Consider the following 24,294-nt stretch of genomic DNA (forward strand, 5'->3'; position numbering starts at 1 on the left):
ACTTCAATAGGCCTATACTACCAAATGAATTAAACGTGTTGCAAAATGGGACATTGCCAACTCACGATTAAAATTTAAGTCTTCAAATTGATGGAAGTCATCTTCCAATGCTTATTGATAAACAATTTTACTATATGACATTGTAAATGTAAATTGTTTGTAAATTGCTAGATTACATTACATTTTGATCTTTACTGTTATTACCACAGAAAGTGGTTTTACTTGTACAGGCTACAATGTTAAAAGCCCTTTGAAGACTTAAAAGGCCCAGTTTACGGCAAGCCCTACATCGATTCCACCGGCCACTCTATTTTACTTTTTCTCAATTTAAAATCAACCCATAGTCAAGTTTACGAGTGGATATTCATACGTAGTGGTAGATAAAATGATCAAAGAGTTTAACTTCAACACTACACTATTTTTTCGCTCACCTGGAACGTTTTCACTAGTTCGACTAACGTCTTCAGCAGATGGTGATTCTGTGATGATCTCTCACTGATGACGTTATATGATTGACAGGATGACGTCATAGGATGTCAAACAAAACATTGTCTGGAGACAATTGTCACATTGCATGTCATTTCTCTCCTATTTCAAATGGTTTCAAAGGGGAGATTTAAACTTCAATAGGCCTATACTACCAAATGAATTAAACGTGTTGCAAAATGGGACATTGCCAACTCACGATTAAAATTTAAGTCTTCAAATTGATGGAAGTCATCTTCCAATGCTTATTGATAAACAATTTTACTATATGACATTTTAAAGTCAACAGTTATAACTTATGTGAGCCTCGCACCATTTGATTTCCGGGTGGTGGGGCATGTGAGTTTTTGGAAGGAAAAAAAGCTTTTTCCACTAGTGCAAAAAAATTCCCACTCAACTCTATATAAATGTATACGTTAAGGTTGACAAAATACATTTTGTATGACCCAAACTCCCCAGGGCTGGTAGCGCCCGGGAAAGAAACAAAATTGGCGCCCTTACCCCCCCGAAAATATCAGACAGTGGCGTAGCTAGGGGTTGTGGCGCCCAGGGCTAAGGATACATAATGGCGCTGCCCCCCCCCCATGTTTAAAACAATTGCGCGAGCGCGCGAATTTTTAGACAAATAAGGCCTGCCACTAATTAATTTTGGTTACTAGAAGTTGAATATCAGTCTTAAAATGTTCTTTCAATTGATTTTGTGCTGAAATGCGAAAATGTTGACTTTCATCGTTCGGAGGGGCGCAGAATCGATGTTGAATTGGTCAATTTGGTCCATTTTTGATTCTTAACACTTCCTTTTAAAATATCCGACCAATGTTTGCTATAATTATGTTGCCACAAAAGAACATTTAATATACTATGAGGGTCAGTTCAATGTCCGCGAATACTTCCTTCGAAAGAAAAAGCCTTCTTTTAAGGGATCTGGAATGAGCGTTTCGACAGTATTTTTTGTGGGACATGAGAGCGCATCAGACATATCGAATTGCATTCTGAATACGAAGAATGTCTTTCTGATATAAAATAACTTACCTTTTTTTTTAATTCACGATATAATCCCCATTTTATGACAAATTGTTAAAATTTGATATTTTTTCACATTTTTGATATACAACAGTCCTCGAAGTAAATTTTATAAATCAAATGATATATTCTTAAAGAGTAAGTAGGTGAGATGAAAAAACGACAATCAATTGAAAATTTTGACCTTTCATATTAAAGATATGGATTTTTTTCCCAAAAAGACCTAATTTTGTGTTGGTGTTTTGGGAAAAAAATCCATATCTTCAATACGAAAGGTCAAAATTTTCAATTGATCGTCGGCTTTTTATACCACCTATATACAATTTAAGAATAAATCATCAGATTTATAAAATTTACTTCGAGGGCTGTTATGTATCAAAAATATCAATTTTTAATCATTTGCCATAAAATGTGTATTACATTGGGAATTACAGAATATCAAAATTATTTGATATCAGAAGGACATTCTTCGTATTACAAATGCAATTCGATATGTCTGATGTGTTCTAATGTCCCACAATAAATACTGTCCAAACGTTCATATCCCATCTCTTAAAGATCTCACTTCGTCACAATCTGCGCATTGGACCTCATAACCATGCAGTACCCCTTGCAGTTTTCTACTACTTTAAGGCACGCCATCTGTGACCCGTTGATCTGATAGCTTGCCCAATGGTTAAACAGAAAACCATGTACATGTACACATTTATTGATGCGTGACTGGGATATTGTTAAGAACATTTAGTACTAGTCGCCTGCTTGATTAAGAAACGATAAGCGTATATTCATGGCATAGTGATAATTACCTAATCAAACCATTACAAATGTTTGACTTTCATTAATAGAGTAGCAAGTGTTAATTTGATCTCTTCAATTATTTGTGAATTGAACAAAAAGTGATATTTGAAACATTAGCAACGTCATCGATTATTTCATTTGCAAAATATACTGAATTGAACATTGTTTAAGGTTGCGGACAATGCGACGACATGTATAATTTTCCTGATCAAGAGTCAAAACTGACATGCTGGAGACTATGGAAAGGCTACAGCTACTTCTGTTTTTGCATTTGCTGTTCGTTTCTGAAGTTTTTATTTTTCCACAAAACGTGCACGCTGGTAAGTATCATTTTATAGTTACACGTAACTTTTCACTCAAATGCGTCAACACATCCCCTATGCTAAACTGCACACATTTCGTAATTGTTGTAAACTGATGTAAAATGACGTTTTTGACCCATAACTCATATGATCCCGGAAGCTGTTCCGTGTCAGCGCATTCTACTGTTGTGTCAGTTACTGACATGTGTTTAGAGTAGAGTATTGAAGTAATCCTGAGTGTAATTTTTGTTCATGTACAGGGGAATAATTGGAACCCAGCCAAAGAAATCTGTTGCGCTGTGAATGTGGTCCAGGAAGGTGTTGCATGTCAGTGCATTTTACTCTTGTGTCAGTTGGATAACTGTTTGGTTACTGACCAGTGTTTAGAGTAGAGTATTGAAGTAATCCTGTGTGCATTTTTTGTTCATTTTTATGGAGAGGATTTTGAGATATGACCTTGTGAAAAATTATAAGTTTCTTTTTTGGCTTAGTGTACATCTTGCTCTTGGAAGATAAAGCAACCACTTTTTGTGGTAAAAGCAATGATAAATGATCTGTTTTGCAAAGAGAGCGTCGAAGACAGGATCAGAATTGAAGACTCCTGACAACTTAATATTTATTGCGCTAAATGTATGCATAATTTGTATTGTGTACAATATTTAATTGCTATCAACTTGGGCTGAGACAGATGTGTTTTTCTTAATATAACTATGTGTATTTATCATGCTGTACACTTTTTGTATTTGAATTGTGCTTTTATGTCACTTTTGTATAATAATTTTGTGTAATTTGTATTTTCTCTTTTTATGAACGAACCACTGGGTAGGCCACTTGTTGCAGGTTATCATATCATGATAGTGTTTGTAGAAATAAAATATTGGTGGGAAGCTCATTATTGACTAATATTTTAAAACATGATCAAATTTTGATTTTTTAAATTTGATTTTATCTCATGTTACAGAGTGTTTCAATGGACCAGATGTCATTTTTCGTCCCGTCGCCTTAACATTTGGCATTTTGGAAATTTATGTGTTCGAGAATGACTTGATATCGTGTAATGGACTGTTGATAACTTGGGAATTTTTTCCAAGCCTAGCACAGCCTTACAAACTACTAGTTTTACGACCACAGGGAGGTAGCGAGTACGAAATCATCGGTATTACCAATGTTCCTGCTGCATCTGTGATAGCTGAGGTGAAAAATGTATACGATATAATACCAACATCGTCTCGTATTGCGGTTGAAGCAGGGGATATCCTTGGTGTTATGATTTGCGATGTAGCTAATCTTATGTGTTCAAATGGAATAAGACTAACATTTGGTTCTGGCGATGGTCAGTTTTCTTTTTTTAATGTTATAAACCCAGCAGACATTACAGAAGGATATTCATTTGTTACCCACACTCATACGGCTGGTTATTTCTCCATTTCAGCTACAATAGTCCCGGGTATGTCTAACTTGAAACTTACTTTAAGACAATACTCAGATTAAAATGATGCATATTTCGAACATGATAATCTGCATATGAAGGTAATCAAAAATAAATAAAACAAGACGATGTTCATAGAACACAACCTAGCCATTGACGGCAATGACCTCTAAATGACTATTCGGAGTTTAACTTTTGTTAACCAATCCATATGTGCAAGTTTCAGCTCTTTACTACTTAACTTGTGCGATAAGTAGCATTTTGAAGGTATTTTGTAAATGACCGGAATAGCCCCGTAAATAACTGTTAGATTTGTTTGCATCAGTTAAGGTCAATGCATACCCAAATCGCAACTCTGTACTACTTAAAAAAGATAGCATGCAATTTGAGGCATTTGGTTGCAATAGGATGCAAAATTCTGAAGACATAATAATGGTCAAAATCGGCCTCAGCATGCAGGCGCAGTGGACCAGAAAGAAGAAATAAAGAAAAAAAGAACTAGACCGTGATCATTGAACACAACCTAGCCGTTGGGCGAAATTACCCCTACATGACCTATGACCCCTAATTTAATTCAGCTTGAAATGATATCCATCACGATTGGAATCATTATCATATCAACATCACATATATTGATTTTCATTAAAATTGGACAAACTTTAGAATAATTGTACCCCTTTTGACCCAAAAACAGACCCCTCAATATTTAAGCCAAGTCTGAATACAATCCTGTATGGACATACTGCTTTGCATAAAATCCTTGCACAGTTGATCAAAATGGTGCTATTTTTACCTTTCACACAATTTCTTCAGGAAAATAGGCCTGCCTCCTTATCCGCTCTGTTTCCACTAATAATGACAGATGTGTTACTTCATAAACCAGACTTCAGCAAGTCGAGAGAAGAGTATATATTCCTTTCTTGGAAGAGGTACGCATTGACCTTAGCTGGTGCACAACAGTTAAAGTCCGATTTGGGATCAAATGTCATTTAAAAGATCATTTCCGACCATTTACCAAATACTTTAAATGCAACTTTTCACATAAATGAAGTAGTACAGAGTTGGGGCTTGCACATATACAGTGACCTTAGCTGACACACATTTTTCCATCAAATTTGGGGTCAAATGTTATTTAGGGGTCATTTCCGGTCATTCACCAAATATTTTTTAAACGCTAACTCTCTCACAAATTAAGTAGTACGTTAAGGAGTTGTGACTTGCGTTTGCATTGACCTTACACAGTAAAAACTATTTTAAACAACTGTTTAAAATTTTTAAACAACACTGTTTACGCCGGTCACTCTAACAACTTCTGTTCAAAGTTTAAACAACCTTGGGTTGTTTAAACTTTAAACATCCAATTGTTTAAAATTTTAAACAATTTTTTAAACAAAATTTTTTAAACATCTGGGTTGTTTAACTTTAGTTGTTTAAATGTACACAGTTGTTTTAAGTATTTTAAACAACAAATGTTTAAAACAAACAGTTGTTTAAAGCTGTTTATGGCTGTTGTTTAAAACAATTGTTTACAACATCCATTGTTGTTTAAACTTGTTGTTTAAAAGTTTTAAATATTTTTGTTTGTTGAAATCAATTTACTTTGGAGAATGGGCAAGAAAAACTGACTGTAAAACATGTACATCATGCAGCCCCATGCATCTGTGCATGAGCAGTGTGAATGTGATACATTCAGAGGTAAGTGTTTGGTTTATTGTTTGATGTGGTTAAGCTTACAATCACACTGTACTTGTCAGGGCTGCATACTACTGCACAGCTTGCATCATTTAGCATGTACAACACATAACTGTGTGTTCATATACTCTATCACATCAGACAATATTTAAACCAAGCACTTACCTCTGAATGTATCAATTAGGTGTGGCATTTCCCACTTTTGGAGCAAGTCAATCACATAGTCATCCGCCATGATTATGAATCTGACATTGATTTCAAAGAAGGAAACCCCTCTTTTGCAAAATTCGATCTTTTTTAAACAACGTTGTTTAAAAGTTCATTTTTTGATATTATTCATGAATTAAACACACACTGTTTAAAATTCAAGGACTGTCTTTTAAACAATGTTATTCAAAGTTTGAACAACATCGTTTTAAACAGGGACATTTTAAACAGTGTTTTTGCTGTGTAGTTACTGTACAAAAGTGATGTTCCAATTTGTTTCAATGGTCATTTAGGGGTCATTACCACTTAACGGCTATGTTATATTCTACGAACACTGTCTAGTTTGTTTGATGTTATGTTTTGCAGTTTGTGAGCCAGGTAGCCAAGTGTCAGTTTCCGGATGCACGCCTTGTGATCCTGGATCGTACCAAAGCGAATCAGGAATAGATTTATCGTGTAGTGATTGTGAACCGGGATCCTACCAAGCCGATGCTGGTGCCGACTCTTGTGATAGCTGCCAACCAGGCTCTTACCAAGCCAGTTCTGGTGCGAGTGAATGTTCACCGTGTTTACCTGGAACATACGCACCTAATTCTGGTTCCGCTGTCTGCCTTCCTTGTGAACCCGGGACCTTTCAAGCAAACACAGCGTCTACCGAGTGCGAGTCATGTGATGTTGGCTACTATCAAGATTCGGAATTCAGCACTGAATGTAATCCATGTGGAGCAAGTATGACAACGCTTACAACAGGATCCAATTCTGCTGATTTGTGTCTGGGTAAGTATAAAATGCACATAGCTATTGAATATCTAATAAAGGCATGGGCAATATCAAGTAATGGACGAACCTGAAGAAGGTACAACTGTCTAAATGGGTGGAGATTGTTATTAATGAAAGCTGCATGTCTCCATTGGCATCACATTACCCTAATAATGGAACAGAATCGGTATGAGAACACGTGTCCCTACCGAATAAGGACAACCTCGTGCAAAGTAATTTTTCATATTTAAACATCATGATCATGATGATCACGTACTTTTTCATGCAAGTACCAAGAAGTGACACATCATAAGAAAGTCAAGCATGTGTATATGTAAACATAACGCGTTTGAATGGTAAATGGGTTCAAAAAGCAAAACAACTTTGGATACTTTGAATATTGTGATGTGCCCTGAGTAATTTCATTTGATTATTTATCTTTGTTTACAACATAGACTATATTTCATAAGTGATGACGATTTTGGGAAAACCCCTCTCATGCAACAAGTTGATCAAACAGTAGAATAACAAAAGAAAATTCTGCAAATGAATGAATCGTAACAAGTGAAAAAAGTGGGTAATGGTTAATCCAACAGACTTGCTCTTTTTTCTTTCTAATCAACAACTGATTTAAACTATCAACACTTGAAGACAAATGAATGTAAATAGGAAGTGTATTTCCAGTCTTGCAGCAGCCACTCTACTGCAAATATCTCAGAACACCTCGAGTGCGTTCTGAATCCGTCTTAAAAGTGTTCAGGAGAAAAACAGCTCAGTAATCATTGCAAGTTGACTTTGTCCAAGTTTTTGTGTGTTGATGATTTTGTATGTACATGTACAAGAAAATACTACAGATGTATGAATAAATGTTTCAAAAGACGATAAGATCAAAATTGCAGATAAGATGTATTGTGATCCTTTCTCATAAACCAGTAACATGACAAATTTTATATATATAACGATTCGAAAATATTAGAAAATAAGCTTAAGAATGACACCGAATTCTTGTCTTGGTACCATTATACTTAATTAAGGAATGGTACAATTTATCAAGGCTTCTTGTGATATGAGTGTCAATACAAGTCCAAGAAATGATTCAATATAATACATAATACCGAATAGGAGTTACCAAAAGTCATTGGGTAATTTGGCTTTTTAAATACCTCCTTTATTGAATTCTCGGAGGCCTTTATATATCTCTGGCACTTTGTGCCGGGTTTGAGGAACGGGTCTTACATTGTGTACAATTTAATTTTCTCCGCAGTGTATTGTCAGCCAGGGCAGAGTTCGTCAACAGGGCTTGCTCCTTGTACTCCATGTGAACCAGGATCGGCTCAATCTAATCCAGGTTCACTTAACTGTGATCCATGCCGGGCAGGTACATACCAACCGAGTGATAATCAGGCAACCTGTCTTCGGTGTGATCCAGGATCGTACCAACCAAACGTAGGAAGTACTGAGTGCATTCCCTGTCGAAAGGGTTTCTATCAAAGTGCAGGTGCTCAAGTTGGCTGTGATCGCTGTCCATCAGGGACGGCTACAGCAGCAATAGGCTCCGTTTTCTCTGATTGCACAGGTAAACACGTAGTGTGCATATTTATTAAGTATTACGTTTATACAGTTTGAATTGTGAAAAATTAATGTGTTTATGTATTAACCCTTCAGTCCTCGTTTACAGTACTGGTTATAACTGATATACCTATGACCCCCTAATTTGTACACCAACTGGAGTGATATCGTGGGCAATTAAAGTCACAATGTGTGATTTGCTCCACAGCGATGCCCTCAATTTTTTTATATGTCTACTTTTTGCATGATTGTAATGCCCAGTGGTGTACTAAAATACCACGTGAAAAACTAGGCCTGAAGTGCTTTAATTACAGTAAAAGCTAAGTTTTTATATTAAATCCGGAGATTATTCATCTTGTGCATATTGCTATTCAATTCGTCTTATGTTATGTTTGTACATAACAGCTGCATGAAACTCCGCCAATAATCATGATACTAATATGACCGGCGAGCTAATACATGCAGGCATTGTAGGCGCTGGAATGAAATGGCAATTTTCTTCAATTTACCTCATTTGTTTGGCTAGAAATTAAAAGGGGACAATGTGATCAGTGAAAACTAACATTTAAATAGGAATCTATTCTTTATGCTTTGATTTATTAGCTTATTAGATTGATTAATCTGACACAAATCAACCCCCCCCCCCATTTTAGGCAGACTGTTAATATATTAGTGTTACTTTTCTTTACAGTGTGTCAATATATTGATGACAGTAATCAATTAGACAATGACCAAGACGGCGAAGGCGATGCTTGTGATGACGACGACGATAATGATGGTAAATTATGTATGATTTATGTCTTTAGACCTACATAAACCAGGTCTAACTTTAAACCAGACTTAACTATGGAAGTTACACTTTATGGAGAGATCACTTTAATTTTGTTTTCTTACCCTTTATTATTCCTAGCATACCCATTTAATATTAAGCTGCCCTTAATCATATTAACAGGATCTACAATAATATGAAATAAGGTATTTAAGTACCAAAAGGTTGAGTCTCTGCAGGACTAATCTTAATAGTTAGTCCAGATTACTGATTCTACACCAGGTTATTGATACTCACTTCTTTAGTGGACACTCAGGTCGGTATGAACAAAACAAGTTAGACAAGGTATAACTTTACACTTGGTCTACACTCTAAATTACAAGGATTAAAAAAATCCTTAAGGTTGTAATTAGGGACCAATCAATTTTAGATTTAAAATTAATCTTACATATTTGAATTTTAAATCCCGTATGCTTTATTTTAAATCCTTGAAATTTTGAATGTAGCTATGGAGTTAAAATTGTCCTATGGAGAAGGAACTTTTTGATATATACAAACCTTATTTTATATTACTGTAGATCCTGTTGAGGGCAAATACATGTAGCTTGATATTAGATGGCTGTTGTTTAAAAGAATCATGTTTATAAGTCAGACAATTTGGTTTCTGACCAATAACAAATTTATAATAGTTCATGTTTGTGTGCAATGTAAGCTTAGTGATCTAAATCTACATATCTTTGCCTTGATTTTTGTTGTTGTTGTTCTTTAGGTATTAGTGACAAACCTGACGTGTGCCCGTTTACCCCCGATGTCAACCAAGAAGACCGTGATAGGGATGGTGTCGGTGACGCGTGCGATAATTGCCCAATTGACATAAATAGTGTCCAAGCAGACGCCGACAATGACAACGTCGGTGATGCATGTGATAATTGTGTAAATGATGAAAATCCAGATCAATCTGATTTAGATGGTGATGGATATGGGGATGCGTGTGATCGTTGTCCTGGCATACGAGGTGAGTAAAACAATTGTCAGGATTAGATGTATGATTTTGTATGTGAACACGGTACGTAAACACATGACGTCAGTTTGATATGATTCAAGAGTGCTGATTGGTTACAGCAGTCAAATTAACGTTACACGTTCACCTATTGCGTCCACGTGCAAATATAATCATGTCTACTCCTGATTCCAGAAAAATACAGCACTACTTGTTTGAAACTTATGAAAATATTATCTTGTTTTGCCAAATGAAACATGGCTAAATCCTAATCCTTCAATTTGTTCTATCTGGCAATAAAAGTCAAATTTTAATATTTTTGCAATATGAGGGGAAATGGCCAAAACATGCCATTTTTGATGTTTTCTTATTAATTTTTGCCCAGCAATTTTGCCTAACATTATAGGATCGAAAGCTCAAGCCACTAACTATCTACTGAAGAAGAAATAATGATTTTGTCTACTCTTTAACTTGAAAAACATTTATTTCATTTTGTCATGTTCTGTTTCTCAGATTATACTTTCACGAATTGCCTTTATAATATTTCATTTACATGTAAAAGGTAAAATGAACAACGTACAATGTACAACACTTATGATACAAGTTATGATATTATATGAGCTACTTTAGTTGAATTGCATGTACTTCAAATTAAAGGCTGCATTTTATAATTGACCGTTCCCTTACATTTGTTACTCCTTATGTAAAATTTCGTGTAAATCGGACGAAGTATGAAAAAACTATAGCCATAAAACATGTGTCATTATGTAATTCCGGATAACCTTAGAAACAACCCTGGATAAAAGAGTTGGAATTGAAATTAGTACGGTATTGCAAATTAGCCCCCGTTCCCCCGATCAATGTTGACTCCTGACATGACATTTTGTTCATGTGCGCTCAGTAGTACCCAACATTGATTGGTTGGGCAGGGGGAGGTATTGGGGTGAGGGTAATGTTTAGACTTGACGCTAAAGAAAGGGCATTTTTTATCACTCTAAAAATAACGAAAATATGGTCATTACAAGCTGCACTAACCAAATTTGAATTTAACTACAGGGTGTCCCAGAATGATTTATACCTGGAAAGTTGTATTATGTTATGAAGGACATTACAAGTGGTAGTATTGTTTTAAATTATGAAATGTTCATATATTTAGCTATATTGGGAATTTAAGATTTTAGAAATTGGACGTTTCTTATAGAAGTTACATGATATTGTGTAAAAGTCGTGAATTCCAAGTTTTGACGAAACTACCTATTTTGAAACGTTGCAAGGAGGCCAAAGAGACCTGGCTGAATAGTGAGTGTGCCAAAATTGAGAGTCAATTTGGAGAGAATCGGAATGTGTACCAGAGGATAAATGAGATCTCAGGCAGGAAAGCAGGCTGTTCAAGCTCTGGGTGCATCAAGGCAAAGAATGGTAATATGCTGGTAGGGAAAGATGATGTAATGAAAAGGTGGATGGAATATGTTGGGGAGTTATTTCACGATGTATGGGACGGTTTGCGAAGCTTTCCAGATTCTATTGAGGGTCCAAAGATATTGCAGTCAGAGGTTCGATCAGCTATAAAAATGATGAGCAGAAATAAGGCTGCTGGGCCAGATGGAATTGTTGTTGAAATGATTGAAGCATTAAAGGATTATGGAATTGAGAAACTGGCAGGAGTCATCAACAGAATGTATGACGATGGGATATTTCCGGAAGACCTGAGCAAATCAATCTTTATTGCTCTTCCCAAGAAACATGGCGCTGTGGATTGTGAACAACACCGTACAATTAGCCTTATGAGCCATGTTACAAAGATAATTCTAAGAATCCTGTTACTCCGTGCAAGAAGTAGAATAAAACCTGAGATTGGTAAAGAGCAGTTCGGCTTTGTAGAAGATGCTGGTACCAGGAATGCGATTTATGTCTTGAGAATGATAACAGAGAGAGCGGTAGAGATGCAGAAGGATGTTTTCATGTGTTTCATTGACTACTCAAAAGCCTTTGACAAGGTGAGACATGATCAGCTTTTTGAAGATCTTGGTAAGCTAGACCTGCATGGAAAGGATCTACGACTGTTGCAGAACCTTTATTGGAACCAAACAGCGTGCATAAGGGTGGATGGAGATCGTAGTGAATACACAAGCATTAAAAGAGGAGTCAGACAGGGATATGTGATGTTACCAGATCTCTTTAATTATTACAGTGAGCTGATCCTAAGGGAGCTAGAAAAGGAAAATGGTCACGGTATAGGTGGACATAACATCACGAACATAAGATATGCAGATGACACTGTCCTATTAGCTGAGTCTGAGGAGGATCTGCAAAGGCTTCTTGATGTGGTGGTTCAGGAAAGTGAGAGGAAAGGTTTATCGTTAAATTGCAAGAAGACAGAATGTATGGTGGTATCAAAGACTGAAAGCCCAACATGCATATTGAAGGTGAAAGATCAAAGAATTAAGCAAGTTTCCTCCTTCAACTACCTTGGCAGTCTAATCACAGAAGATGCCAGATGTATTAAGGAGGTTAAGAGAAGGATTGCACTGGCTAAGTCTGCGTTCTCAAAATTAGACAAGATCCTAAAAAACAGTGCCCTCAGTATAGAGACCAGAATTCGGGTACTCAACTGCTATGTCATCCCTGTATTAATGTATGGAAGTGAAGCATGGTCAATAACAACAGACATTAAAAGAAGATTGGAGAGCTGCGAGATGTGGTTCCTTAGAAGAATGATGAAGATCCCGTGGACTGATAAAGTGTCTAATGACGATGTCCTAAGTAGAGCAAATGTGAACAGGAAGCTGTTACGTGAAATCAGAGTTAAGCAGCTCAAATTCCTTGGTCATATCCTCAGAAAGGATGGTTTCGAGAACCTAGTATTGACAGGAAGAATAGAAGGAACAAGGAGCAGAGGCAGGAAGAGAGTGATGTGGTTATCAAATCTGAAAGACTGGCTAAAAGAAAGGGGAGCTGAACATAAAGCGACAGAGCTTCTGGAGATGGCTTATAACAGAAAATTGTGGCATGACATGATCGCCAACGTCTTAGGATATGGCACCTAGAGAGAGAGAGAGACCTATTTTGAAAACATGTAAAATTACTAACCGTTTAGCACAAAGTTATTTGGAAAATGTTATGCAGTATATTTGTTGTACCCTGTTCTTACTTCTACTAAATAGTCGATATCTATCGATTATTTATGATGTTACGAAGCAATCCTTGTATGGAATAAAGGATTTGTTACGCTTGAGTGACCTTAAACTATTCTTTTTTGGCGGCAGTTTTGAAGACAATTATTGCAGTGTGTGAGTTTCATCATTTGAAATGCCTGCATAAATGGATTTTTCATAAAAGTATAGAGAATTTTCGTCCTTAGTGTCACAGCATGTATTTATGTCCACAGTATATTAGCAAACCCACAGTTACTGCGGAGGCTCCTAGAGGAAGTTATATCCTCTGTAATAATGATATTTTTTTGGTAAAATTTGTGGTAAAAATCACATTAAAAGTACGTTTTTCAACCTAAATATCTGAAGTCATATTGACGTTTTTCACTTAATCCTATATCAAAAATTATTCAGCGTTGTAAGCTCTACATCTGTGCCAAATTTGCGGGTGTATTTCCTCTAAAAGAATGTAGGATTTCTCCAATATATTGAACAGTGCGGCTGGATGATGGTGATATAAGATCCATGTGTTATGAAGCCTTTGCGCTGTAAATTACTAGTACACACGTGAAGTTTTCGTTCATTTTCAGTAAAAGCAATGTCACGCCAAAACGAATCAAACTATTTCCATGAAAGTCACAGAATAAGTAGGAGACATACGTTTCATTGTACTGCACTTATTAAAATAAGATACACTGTTGACTATATATTTTTGATATTTTGTTCAAACACGGTATTAATCATTCTGGGACACCCTGTACATAGGCTATTTTTTGTGGATAAGCAGTTTCCAACAGCTCCTTTTAACTTGACATACTATTATATATATTTTGGCCTATACATTATAATACTTGTGTGCTATCTGTTGTGATTTTTTCATTTGCGTACCCTTTTTGTTGCTTAGAAGGTAGGTATTGTCGACGCTCGTCATGCTTGTGTGAAGTTCATGTATTTACAGTTCAAAGCTCTTACGCATGAGCATTCTTGTATTACAAATCAGGCTTCCATAAGTTCCCAAAAGGTTAGCCAGGTTAAAGCAAACAACAGCCTTGGGTGAAAAAATGATACTTGCCTTGGGTTTTTGTTTAATTTGCAACTTTAAAAAGAAAAAAATAATTAAATTGACTCATATTTTTTACTCATCTTTATTAGACGTATTAGACGATCCTGATACTGATAATGATGGTATATGGGACGGATGTGACAACTGTCCGGATAATCCTAACCCGAATCAAGAAGACACGGATGGCGATGGGCGGGGAGATCAATGTGACAATTGCCCATTAAATAAGAACCCTTCTCAGCAGAATGGCGTCGGTGATATATGTGGTAAGATGATTTACATGTACATGATAACTGTACACTCTTAAAATTATACTCCACACAAATGAATAAAATCTATTTAAATTTGACAAGTATTCCGAGGGGTACATAACAGAATCTTGTCAAAATGAAATGGGTAATCTTGGCAAATAATGAGTTTGAGATCTTGTCAATTTGAATAGTTACGTGTTAAAATTAAATAGCAACTATAAGATTGTTGGTTCAAAGTGATAATATACCTAATCAAAATGTACATCTCATCAAAACTAAAAAGTCATGGGATCAAAAATAAATTCATATTCAAAAAAAGAATTGTATGAAATTATAGTGTATTGTCCTTTACAACGATGTTTACACAACCATCCACCCCGTACCCCCACCCCCTATGCATAGATATATCCATTTAACTATCGACCTCGGGTGACCTCAGGTCAATTGACTTCACGTAAACAATTATGTTGAAATAAAAGCCGACTCAAAATGAAGTACGCTCTCGTCTGTACGAAATCTATAACATCCAAAATTTAAAAACATTATTGTTCACATAGTGCAGCGTTTGAAAAAACAACCAAAAGAATATGTCATACCTGTAGTCGAGTTGCATTCGAAAGTCGGTAAAAGGAGATCGCATATATTTTGCCAATGTTCTTTTAGATCTACATGTATTTTATACCTTCACAGACAAAACTATTAATTTAGATTCTGAACGTTGTTTGTTTTTGTGGCGCCCTCTACGGAGGCGCGCCACAATATAGGCATGACTTTGTAGAAAGCTTCTAATTTCACTCTTGCTAGATTGACTTCGCAAATGTTTTGCTAAAATTATGCCCAGCTCAGAAATAAAACCACAATTTGCTTGGATTTTATTTTATTATTGTTTTCTGATATGCACGGGATAAAATGGTGAGCGTATATTCTTTGTTTAACTCTCTTCACGCGGGTGTCAACTGCAGACGACATGTTTCAAAAAAGTTTTGGAAATTCAAAAATTTCAGAGATGTAAATTGTCATGACCACATGTGGAATCAGCATGAAAAATGCATTAAAACGAGTACAAACAAGCTTAGTATTGGTTCAGTAGTTCTTAAGATAGCTCTTGATATTTTGAGAAAATATTTTAAACTTCAACTTTTTCCGTTGAAGCGCATGGCTAGCATGCAGAGCATTAAAATACAAAATTAGGATTTATAAAAACACCAAATAAATCCTGACCTTTGTATGCGTTCAACCAGTTTACCGTGTGCCTTAGAACCCGATAGACGGTGACATTTGACCATACACTAGGATCCACAACATGCTCATCTATCATGGGAACAGTTCTTAAACCCTAATACATTTGTACATTCATCCTTTGTACACAAACTTATACTCTACAACTTGAGGTCAAATTTTGCACTATGATTATGTAATTGAGGTTATTGGACTATGCCATTGGGATGAGACTCTTGTGGTCCATAGTGATAAGATCAATTAACGAGGCCTCTTAAACTGATGGCTTTTGTTTGCTAATTACCATAGAATCTAGCTACTACCTCCATGATTGGAGTAAGTAAATAACTATATCCTGTTATCTACCCAGCGATGTTTGCTCATCTTAATAATTGTAACAAACTGTAGTGTACTAAATAGCAGAAAAGGCAAACAGACAGAAATTTAGAGTTTTAAATTAGAGAGTTGACAGGAAGTTGTAAGAGTTAAATTGTTATGGATACGATTGGTGTAAGCGCGAAAATGTTGAATGTCAGATCAAAGTCATCCGAGGTGAATTAAGTAATGTCAATCACAAATTGTTACAGGTCATTTGAGGTGGACTAAGTTTATATTTGGATTGTCAGAACACCTTCCCCAATCAAACACATTTCTCTTGCATTTGATCATCTTCTACTCTTCCCTAGAAAAATCATTATAATACCGAATCTACACACCATGGAATTCACCATTTCACGTCCAAGTTCACATTGGGCGCCACATTCCTTTTTTAAAGGAATTTTTATTAACAATGATTAGCAAATACATTTGTTCTCACTTTATTGATTCATGCAGACATTTGCCCGCCACATTTCTGTCGTAATGGTGGTGTGTGTGTCAGTGACATAGGAAGGAATACTGCAATTTGTCAGTAAGTCTATTGGATATTTTAATGTATAATTTACTCATTCCTTATGTGTCATTTTTAATTGATGGCAGCTTTTTACTCAAAATATGGGTTACTAAAGTGTAACTATTGATTGCATTTATGGCTCTCGTCAATCACATTGCGAGTGGATGGCACTGTAATTCATTACTCGCGTTCGGCGAATCGCGGAAAGCGCTTCATGGGGCAGTATTTTTGGATCACGCAAAAATCACGTCGATTTGTATCACCAAGGTTCACTGTTCTACAAAGAATATGTAACAATGTGATCTCATTATGTAAACTGTGCTTTATCATATAGGGTCCACAAGTTATAGGTTCCCCTTTATTTAATAAATCAAACAATATTTTACGAAATGTAACAGTGGGAAATTATGTAGCCTTATTTGTTTTACAAATTGTAGCGTCACATGTCATTGCGTCCAGTCACAATGGTTCATTATGTAAAAAAGAAACCGTTTTTAACGTTGTTAAAAGTGGCATCTCAGTCCTTAGGAGTCAACTCTCATATATTCAGTGGGTCAGGCCTATTCATGTATTTGTTAAGAATAAACCTGACTGCTATGGACTCAGGTGCAACTTTAAAAACGGTCTCTTTTTGCCACAAGTAACCATTATGACTGAACACAATGACATGTGACGCTATAAATTGGTCCACATGTGTAAAACAAATAATGCTACCCCTAACTTTTTACATCTTTACAAATGGTAAAACATTCTTTGATTTATGATAAAAAATTATTGGGAGGAACTTATAAATCGTGGACCCTACAGCCTGTCTCAAAAAAAATTGTGCAAGTGAAAAGCGCCCTCTGTGGCAATTAAAAAATAACTTTGTGACATAATGCTTACATTGACGTCAAGGGCATAGTCTTAGCTCTCACATGCCGCTTAGTCCGTTCAATTTGCTTGTTTTAATCTCGAGATATGCTTACTTAACAACGAAAGGGTAAAATCACAATTGTGCCACTTTTACTAGGGAAGGGGGCTGTACAAAGTCATGTAAATCAATGATAGCATCAAGTTTATCAAGAGAAATCAAAAGAATGCATCAATTGCACAACAATACAGAATTATTTTTAATGTTTTATCATGATAAAGGTATAATGATTCTCTTTTTCCTCCTACGACAAATTAAACGATAAATAAATATTTCACATTCTGCTGTAAAATTAAATACATGTGCATGTCAATGATTTTACCATGGTAAATACTGTTCTTTTTGTCATTCAAGACATGTTGAAAGACAAACAAATATTGCACACTTATGGGTTAATGAACTTTGACAAGGTCATGAAATTTGACAAATTAATGAAATTAGACAAAATAATGCACGCGCGCTGGTGTTGATGCGTCTAATGCACGAGCCCCGAAGGGGGTAGTGCATTAGACGCATCAATATCAGCTAGGGCCTATCATTGATTTACATGTACAGCCCTACTCCCTAGTAAACATGGTAAAAGTGGCACAATTGTGATATCACCCTTTCGTTCTTAACTACGCATATCTCGAGATTACAAAGAGCAAATTGAACAGACCAAACTGTATTTGAGAGCTACGACTGTGCCCTTGACGTTGCTGTAAGCATGAGGTCACAATGGTATTTTCTAATCGCCAAAGAGGGCGCTTTTTACTTGCACATTTTTTTATGAGACAGGCTGTATATTCTAATTATCGTTAAAATTTGGTGGTTTTTTTTTAGATTTTCAGTCGGTTTTGGTGGTAATACATGCACTGACATTGTCCCAGATGATGATGGCGGTGATGGTCGCGGTGGCGCCAGACAAGGTAAATAATGACGGATACATTGTGATTTATTTGTTTGATTTCTTTGTGTTTCATTGATTTTCATTGTTGTCAGTTAAAAGTAAGATGATCTGCTCAAAATCCTCATCAACAATTTTTCTTCATCAAAATGGAGATTTTCCCAGTAAACACAAAGCTATTTTAACACGTTATGAACGTGTTACAAACGTGTTTTGGTTTTGCTGAAAATGTTTTAATGACATGTTAATCATTAATGTCCGGGTATACAGATGTAATGAAGGTGTTTTAGAACATTTTTATATAACAAAAATACTGTTCATCCCAGCGAACACAAACCTTTTAAATATCGGGCTATATATAAAGGGGAAACATTCTAATATAATGTTGTATAAGTATTGACTAAATATCGTAATTATTGTATTTTTTTTATATAAAAACAAAAAGCCCATATTATTCTTATCGCAACATGCTTATTGACCATGTGGAATACTAGGTCTGAAAAGTGATATGTGTTTTGTTTAGATTTTGTGAGCCATAATATGCCGAAGCTGACCCACTTTTTCTTCATACAGTATTCAATGGATCTTTCAGATATTAAACACATTATTTGGGCTCTCGATTCAAATGGGTCAGGGTCGTTATACCAAGGCGGATCGGGTCACCCTCCTTTAATATGGCATTGGCCTATGATAAGAAACTAACTTTTACAAATTTGGTCATTTCGGATCCAGTCATTTTGATGAAGCTGATGAGCAGCAAAGTAATTAATATTTTGCTATGCCCATTTATGTCAAGAGGAATTCTTGAGAATTTGAAACAGGGTTTCGTAAGTGTGTATCCTAATACCCGGGACAGTGGCGTACTGTGGCCGCTCCTACCCGGGGGCTGCGGAAAAGGTAAATTGAGCCTTTCATCAACAGCTCGAAAAGGTTACCCAATTTTGTTAAATGCTTTTTACCGCCCTTTCTTCTTCCTCCACTCATTCTTTTTGGCCCCCCTGCTCGCGCCCCGACGTCCTCCCCCCCCAAAAAAAAACGCGCATGCCGGGAAGTCTCATTTCAACTTTTACCAAATGTGTAGCTTCCTGGACTACGTGTATACTTGCTAACTCTGCACCAATATTTTTCAGGACTCAGTGACACTTCCATTGCTGTTATCAGCATGTCGTGTGTTATAGTTGTTGTGGTCGGTCTGGCGGCCATATTGGTTTTTCTGCGCATGTTACTTACCGCATCACGTGGGATTAAAACATCCGGTATAAATGCTCCACAAACTTCACCATTCAGTAATACGCCGAGAAGCAGGGCGTATTATTATAACGGACGCGTAAACCTATCCCCAATTCTTTAGCCATTGATGCTATAAAGTAAGTATGCTAATCTTTTCCAATTAAAGAGTTTTGGGAAAAGATTTGAGGACAATGAATCTCGATCATTGTACGAAATAAGGAGTGGTACCATACAAAATTGGAAATATCAAATTACCTGGGCTATATTTTGTTATTATTATCGATTTCTTCATTACGGTTTGTTTAGACATCTAACTACCTACATTATTTCTGCACATTCTGGCACTTGCTAGTCCATTTCATTCTAAAATTGAAGCTAGTTTTGCAAAATAAGAGGTTTTTCGCCATCGGTGCTTCCGAAATTTCAGAGCGATATGCTTGTTTATTCTTCCTTTCTTTCTTTTCTTTTCTTTCTTTCTTTCTTTCTTTCTTTCTTTCTTTCTTTCTTTCTTTCTTTCTTTCTTTCTTTCTTTCTTTCTTTCTTTCTTTCTTTCTTTCTTTCTTTCTTTCTTTCTTTCTTTCTTTCTTTTTATCTTTCTTTCTTTCTGTTTTCTTTCTTTCTTTCTTTCTTTCTTTCATTCTTTCTTTTCTTTTCTTTCTTTCTTTCTTTCTTTCTTTCTTTCTTTCTTTCTTTCTTTCTTTCTTTCTTTCTTTCTTTCTTGCTTTCTTTCTTGCTTTCTTTTCTTTCTTTCTTTCTTTCTTTCTTTCTTACTTTCTTTTCTTTCTTTCTTTCTTGCCTTCTTTCTGTCTTTCTTTATTAACTTACGCCCCTCTGGAATCAAGGAATCATTGAAAACATATATTGTAACCTTAAACACAATCAGAACATTAGTCACTATAACCTCAGAACCCTCAAAGTCACTATGCTCCTTGTTATAAGGGGCTGTCATTTTCATCGGAATGGGGGTGTCATGTATATACTGCTACTGGGGCTTATAGAGGTTTTTAGACCAAAAGTAGGAGGTTATATAATTATTAAGGGCTGGCGACTCAAAATTTTCGCGCGTCATTCTTTTAACTTACGATTTGACAATGTTTGAACCAAGTATGTAACAAATTTCACTGAAACAATTTCTTGTTTATTTTTCTGTCTGTCTGCCTGTTTCTGTTTTAGGTCGCAAGATGCTGTTTTGATGAACTCTATTATTATTAAATATTAGACAATTTATTGATAGATGTTGCTTGTGATTTGCGGACACGTGTCCTAAATAATATGATATATTTTTATACAATTTTATGTATAGTTATTCGTGGTAAAATCGCTGTATAGAAAACAATTACTGTGAGGTTTATCCCTCTCAAATTAAAAAAAAAAAATACAATGTAGACCTACATACTTGTCAAACCTGTAATTAAAGACCTGAGCGCAAGAAGACCGTAAGTCCACTTGGCCCCTCAACATGTATAGGCTACACAAAACAGTGGCGTACCGTGGTCCTCCTACCCCGGGGGGCTAAGAAAATGTAAATTTTGCCGCCCCTTGCAGCAACAGCCCGAAAAGAGTTTTTCCAGCCAGGACGGCTCTCGGAAATCTAAAAAGTGTCGGGGGGGGGGGGGAGGGGGGGGGATTTTTGGGATAGGAGCAAAAACTTTTTGCACCAATTTTTTTCAAGTTACATTTTACAGGTGTTACACCCCCCTAATACCCACACAGCTTAGATCTGTCGCCCTTTTGACAGTCAAAAATGTTTACTTTTATTAATTTTGTTCCTTCATAGCTATTCTTGCCGCCCCTTAAGGCCCGCCCTTTTTTCTTTTGTTACTCTTTTTGCCGCCCCTTTCTCTTCCGTCGCCCCTTCTTTTTTGCCGCCCCTACTTTGACCCCGGGGGGCTGGCGCCCCCCCCCCAAACAATACGCGCATGCAAAAGGTGCCTATAGTTTCGTATAGTTTGGTAATGTTTTATACATGTTCAGGGGCCAAAACAAATCTTTCACAACCTTTCATGATATTTTCACACTGGAACATGTATTAAACATTATAAAACCCTAAAAAAATATACGTAACTTTAGTGTATACATGTTGAGGGGCCAAGTGGACTTACGGTCTTCTTGCGCTCAGGTCTTCAATTGTTGAACACTGATCAGTGGCTGTATCAGAAAATCGCTTCCAGGGAGAATGGTGTCAAATTGGAATTCAGAGGGACCACAAATCTGAATATTGTTCTTAAATTTTGAATTCGTTACCCGAACTAGACATTTTCATGGTTTTCATGTCTTCCTTGTTACCGCCCCTGCAACTGGTGATGAGTTACTGGTTATATATGGTGTCCAAGAAAGAACTGTATCGTCGGAAACATTAATTTGTTTGTATTTTAATGCCTGGACAAACCAAACACTTACTAGTTGACAAGGTTAAGGAATAAAATTTTAATGCCTGGACACACCAAAAACTAAATAGTTGACAAGGTTAAGGAATAAAATAGATATCACATAAGAAGAATGAGAAGTATAAGAATTTTATGAAAACACTTCATTTTCAACCGTTTCGTTCCACGAAGTTAAATACCAAAGACGATTCTGATTGGCCGGCACTCCTAATGCAGATCATTGATTGATATTTGAATCTGTGGAAAGGTTTGAAAATGAGGTGGTTTCGTAAAACTCTTATATTTCAAGAAAAGTCTGGTCAGTGGTCAAAATTCAAAGAGTACATGATAGCTGATTTATTCCGCAAGCACATCATTTATTTAGTTATGTTTGGTTTTGACATTAAAACCTAATATATTAAGTTTCCGTTATGTTAACTTTCAGGGATACCATGCATTGCTGCTCGTTATTTTGTTTATCATGATCAAATACACAATATCGTAGTGTGTGTCTAATATATTGTATAAAATTGTAATTATTCTTGTATTTAATTAAACTGTAAAGCATTCTTATATGTTATAATGAATAATGCAATATTAATGCCTTCAAATTATAAAGATGCATTTTGGTGCATAAAAATTACATTTCATTGCATTCACATAATTTTTGACCGTGTGTGTATGAGTGCCATGCACTTTAAATTATTATTATTACAACTTTTTTTCAAACGCAAATGGTAGTAAAATGGTGCAACAAACTCCATGTTAAACACGACCTGGAGTTTCATGCCTGAATTGAATGGAATAGTATGTATTATTATATGTTACACCCATGAGTGAGCTTTTTGCGAACTTAACAAGTCTTACTGACTGGCACCATTCAAGTACACTAGACTAACTACACAGTTTTACAAGCCCCCATTATTCCTAAGTACAAATAATCCGAAATATAGTAAACGAAGATGTGCTCACCTCATGTTCTGTTTTTTACGTACGATGCCATTGGCAATCTCATCAAGGGTCACAAATTACCCCCCACCCCATTTTTAGTGTCCTTAATATGAGTAAAAATCGAAAAATTGGCTTTCCCCCTCACACTAAAGTGCTGTACGCTACTGTCAAAATACAACATGGTGAAACATATTTTACATTTTGGCCCCCATTATGACCTTCTGCCCCATAGGGGGCATAGAAAAAATTGAACAAATTATAGTTTTATCATTTGAGGTGTAATGATGCCAAAAATCATTAAATCATTGGTTCCACTAATGTAGGAAGACAAAATGCTTACTCAAATATCACCCCATAGCGCCCGTACTACCTGGTATTAAAAGAAACCCACCTGGTTTCAATAGGAGTTTATGTATGCCATCACTAGTGTATTTATTTCTATTTTCGTAGATAAATACTGATTGTTATTAATTGCGAAATACTTTTTCATAGTTATAAAAGCGTATCATCATCCCTTAATGTTAATAATTATATAGAATAATTGGAATATGTTTTATATCGATATGAATAAACAAGACCATTGAACAATGCATTATTGTAAACATTGGATTAATTTGAATTGTGTTAATGATAAATCCCTTATCATGATCATTATAAACATCAGATATGTTTAATAGTCATACATTTTCCTTTTATGTCTATACCAATGAAAACAATAGAATCATTCAGTGCAGATATTTTTTATTGATTTAATATTTAATATTTCATAAATCAGAACCTTTTGGAATTGACTAACATCCGGTAGTCCGAATGTTCGCTGGTTCGAAAAGTTTGCTTGTAACATTTATGTACAAAGAGGCATAAAATATAGCATATATTTTTTAATAATTCAGTATTTTAAGCACAGACTTTGTAGAATGCACATTGTTTATGGTTTGAATTCAGTCATTCATCCACAAAATATTACAAGGCAGATGAATAGAATCTAAAAATGTATTAAAAGTTACACTAAACTTTCATTTTGTGTGTAAAAATGACACGAATCTGTTCACAAAAAGACTAACGTTTTGCTGTATATAAACCTTGGACCAGTTTTACCTTGAACCTGCCATTGGATATCACCAGTACATTATGGTTGGTTCAAATAGGTTCAAGTCTACGGTGCGACAAAACATATACATTTTCTTTAACCATGAGTGATTATTATTTCGCACAATAATAAAGTTGACAGAAACTGTAAATACATTGTATTCAGCGAGCTGTGAATGCACGAATGAAATAACCGCGTTCATATCCAAAGCATACTCATGAAGAATAAAAGAATGAAAATGGTTGTTT

General features: G+C 35.7%; 1 protein-coding gene across 1 annotated transcript; it reads left to right on the forward strand.

Annotated features, from left to right (window-relative positions):
• The first annotated feature begins 2,249 nt into the window (after positions 1 to 2,249).
• On the forward strand, positions 2,250 to 21,541 carry LOC140169611 (uncharacterized). Its single transcript, XM_072192876.1, has 11 exons — positions 2,250 to 2,627; positions 3,571 to 4,056; positions 6,304 to 6,714; positions 7,961 to 8,272; positions 8,957 to 9,043; positions 9,804 to 10,049; positions 14,339 to 14,515; positions 16,553 to 16,628; positions 18,346 to 18,431; positions 19,540 to 19,776; positions 20,813 to 21,541. Exons 1-10 carry the CDS (start codon positions 2,534 to 2,536, stop codon positions 19,758 to 19,760), a joined length of 2,196 nt encoding a protein of 731 aa, XP_072048977.1. The 5' UTR covers positions 2,250 to 2,533; the 3' UTR covers positions 19,761 to 19,776; positions 20,813 to 21,541.
• The last annotated feature ends 2,753 nt before the right edge of the window (positions 21,542 to 24,294 follow it).

Source organism: Amphiura filiformis, chromosome 14 (assembly GCF_039555335.1).
Source record: "Amphiura filiformis chromosome 14, Afil_fr2py, whole genome shotgun sequence".
Lineage (NCBI taxonomy): Eukaryota > Metazoa > Echinodermata > Ophiuroidea > Amphilepidida > Amphiuridae > Amphiura > Amphiura filiformis.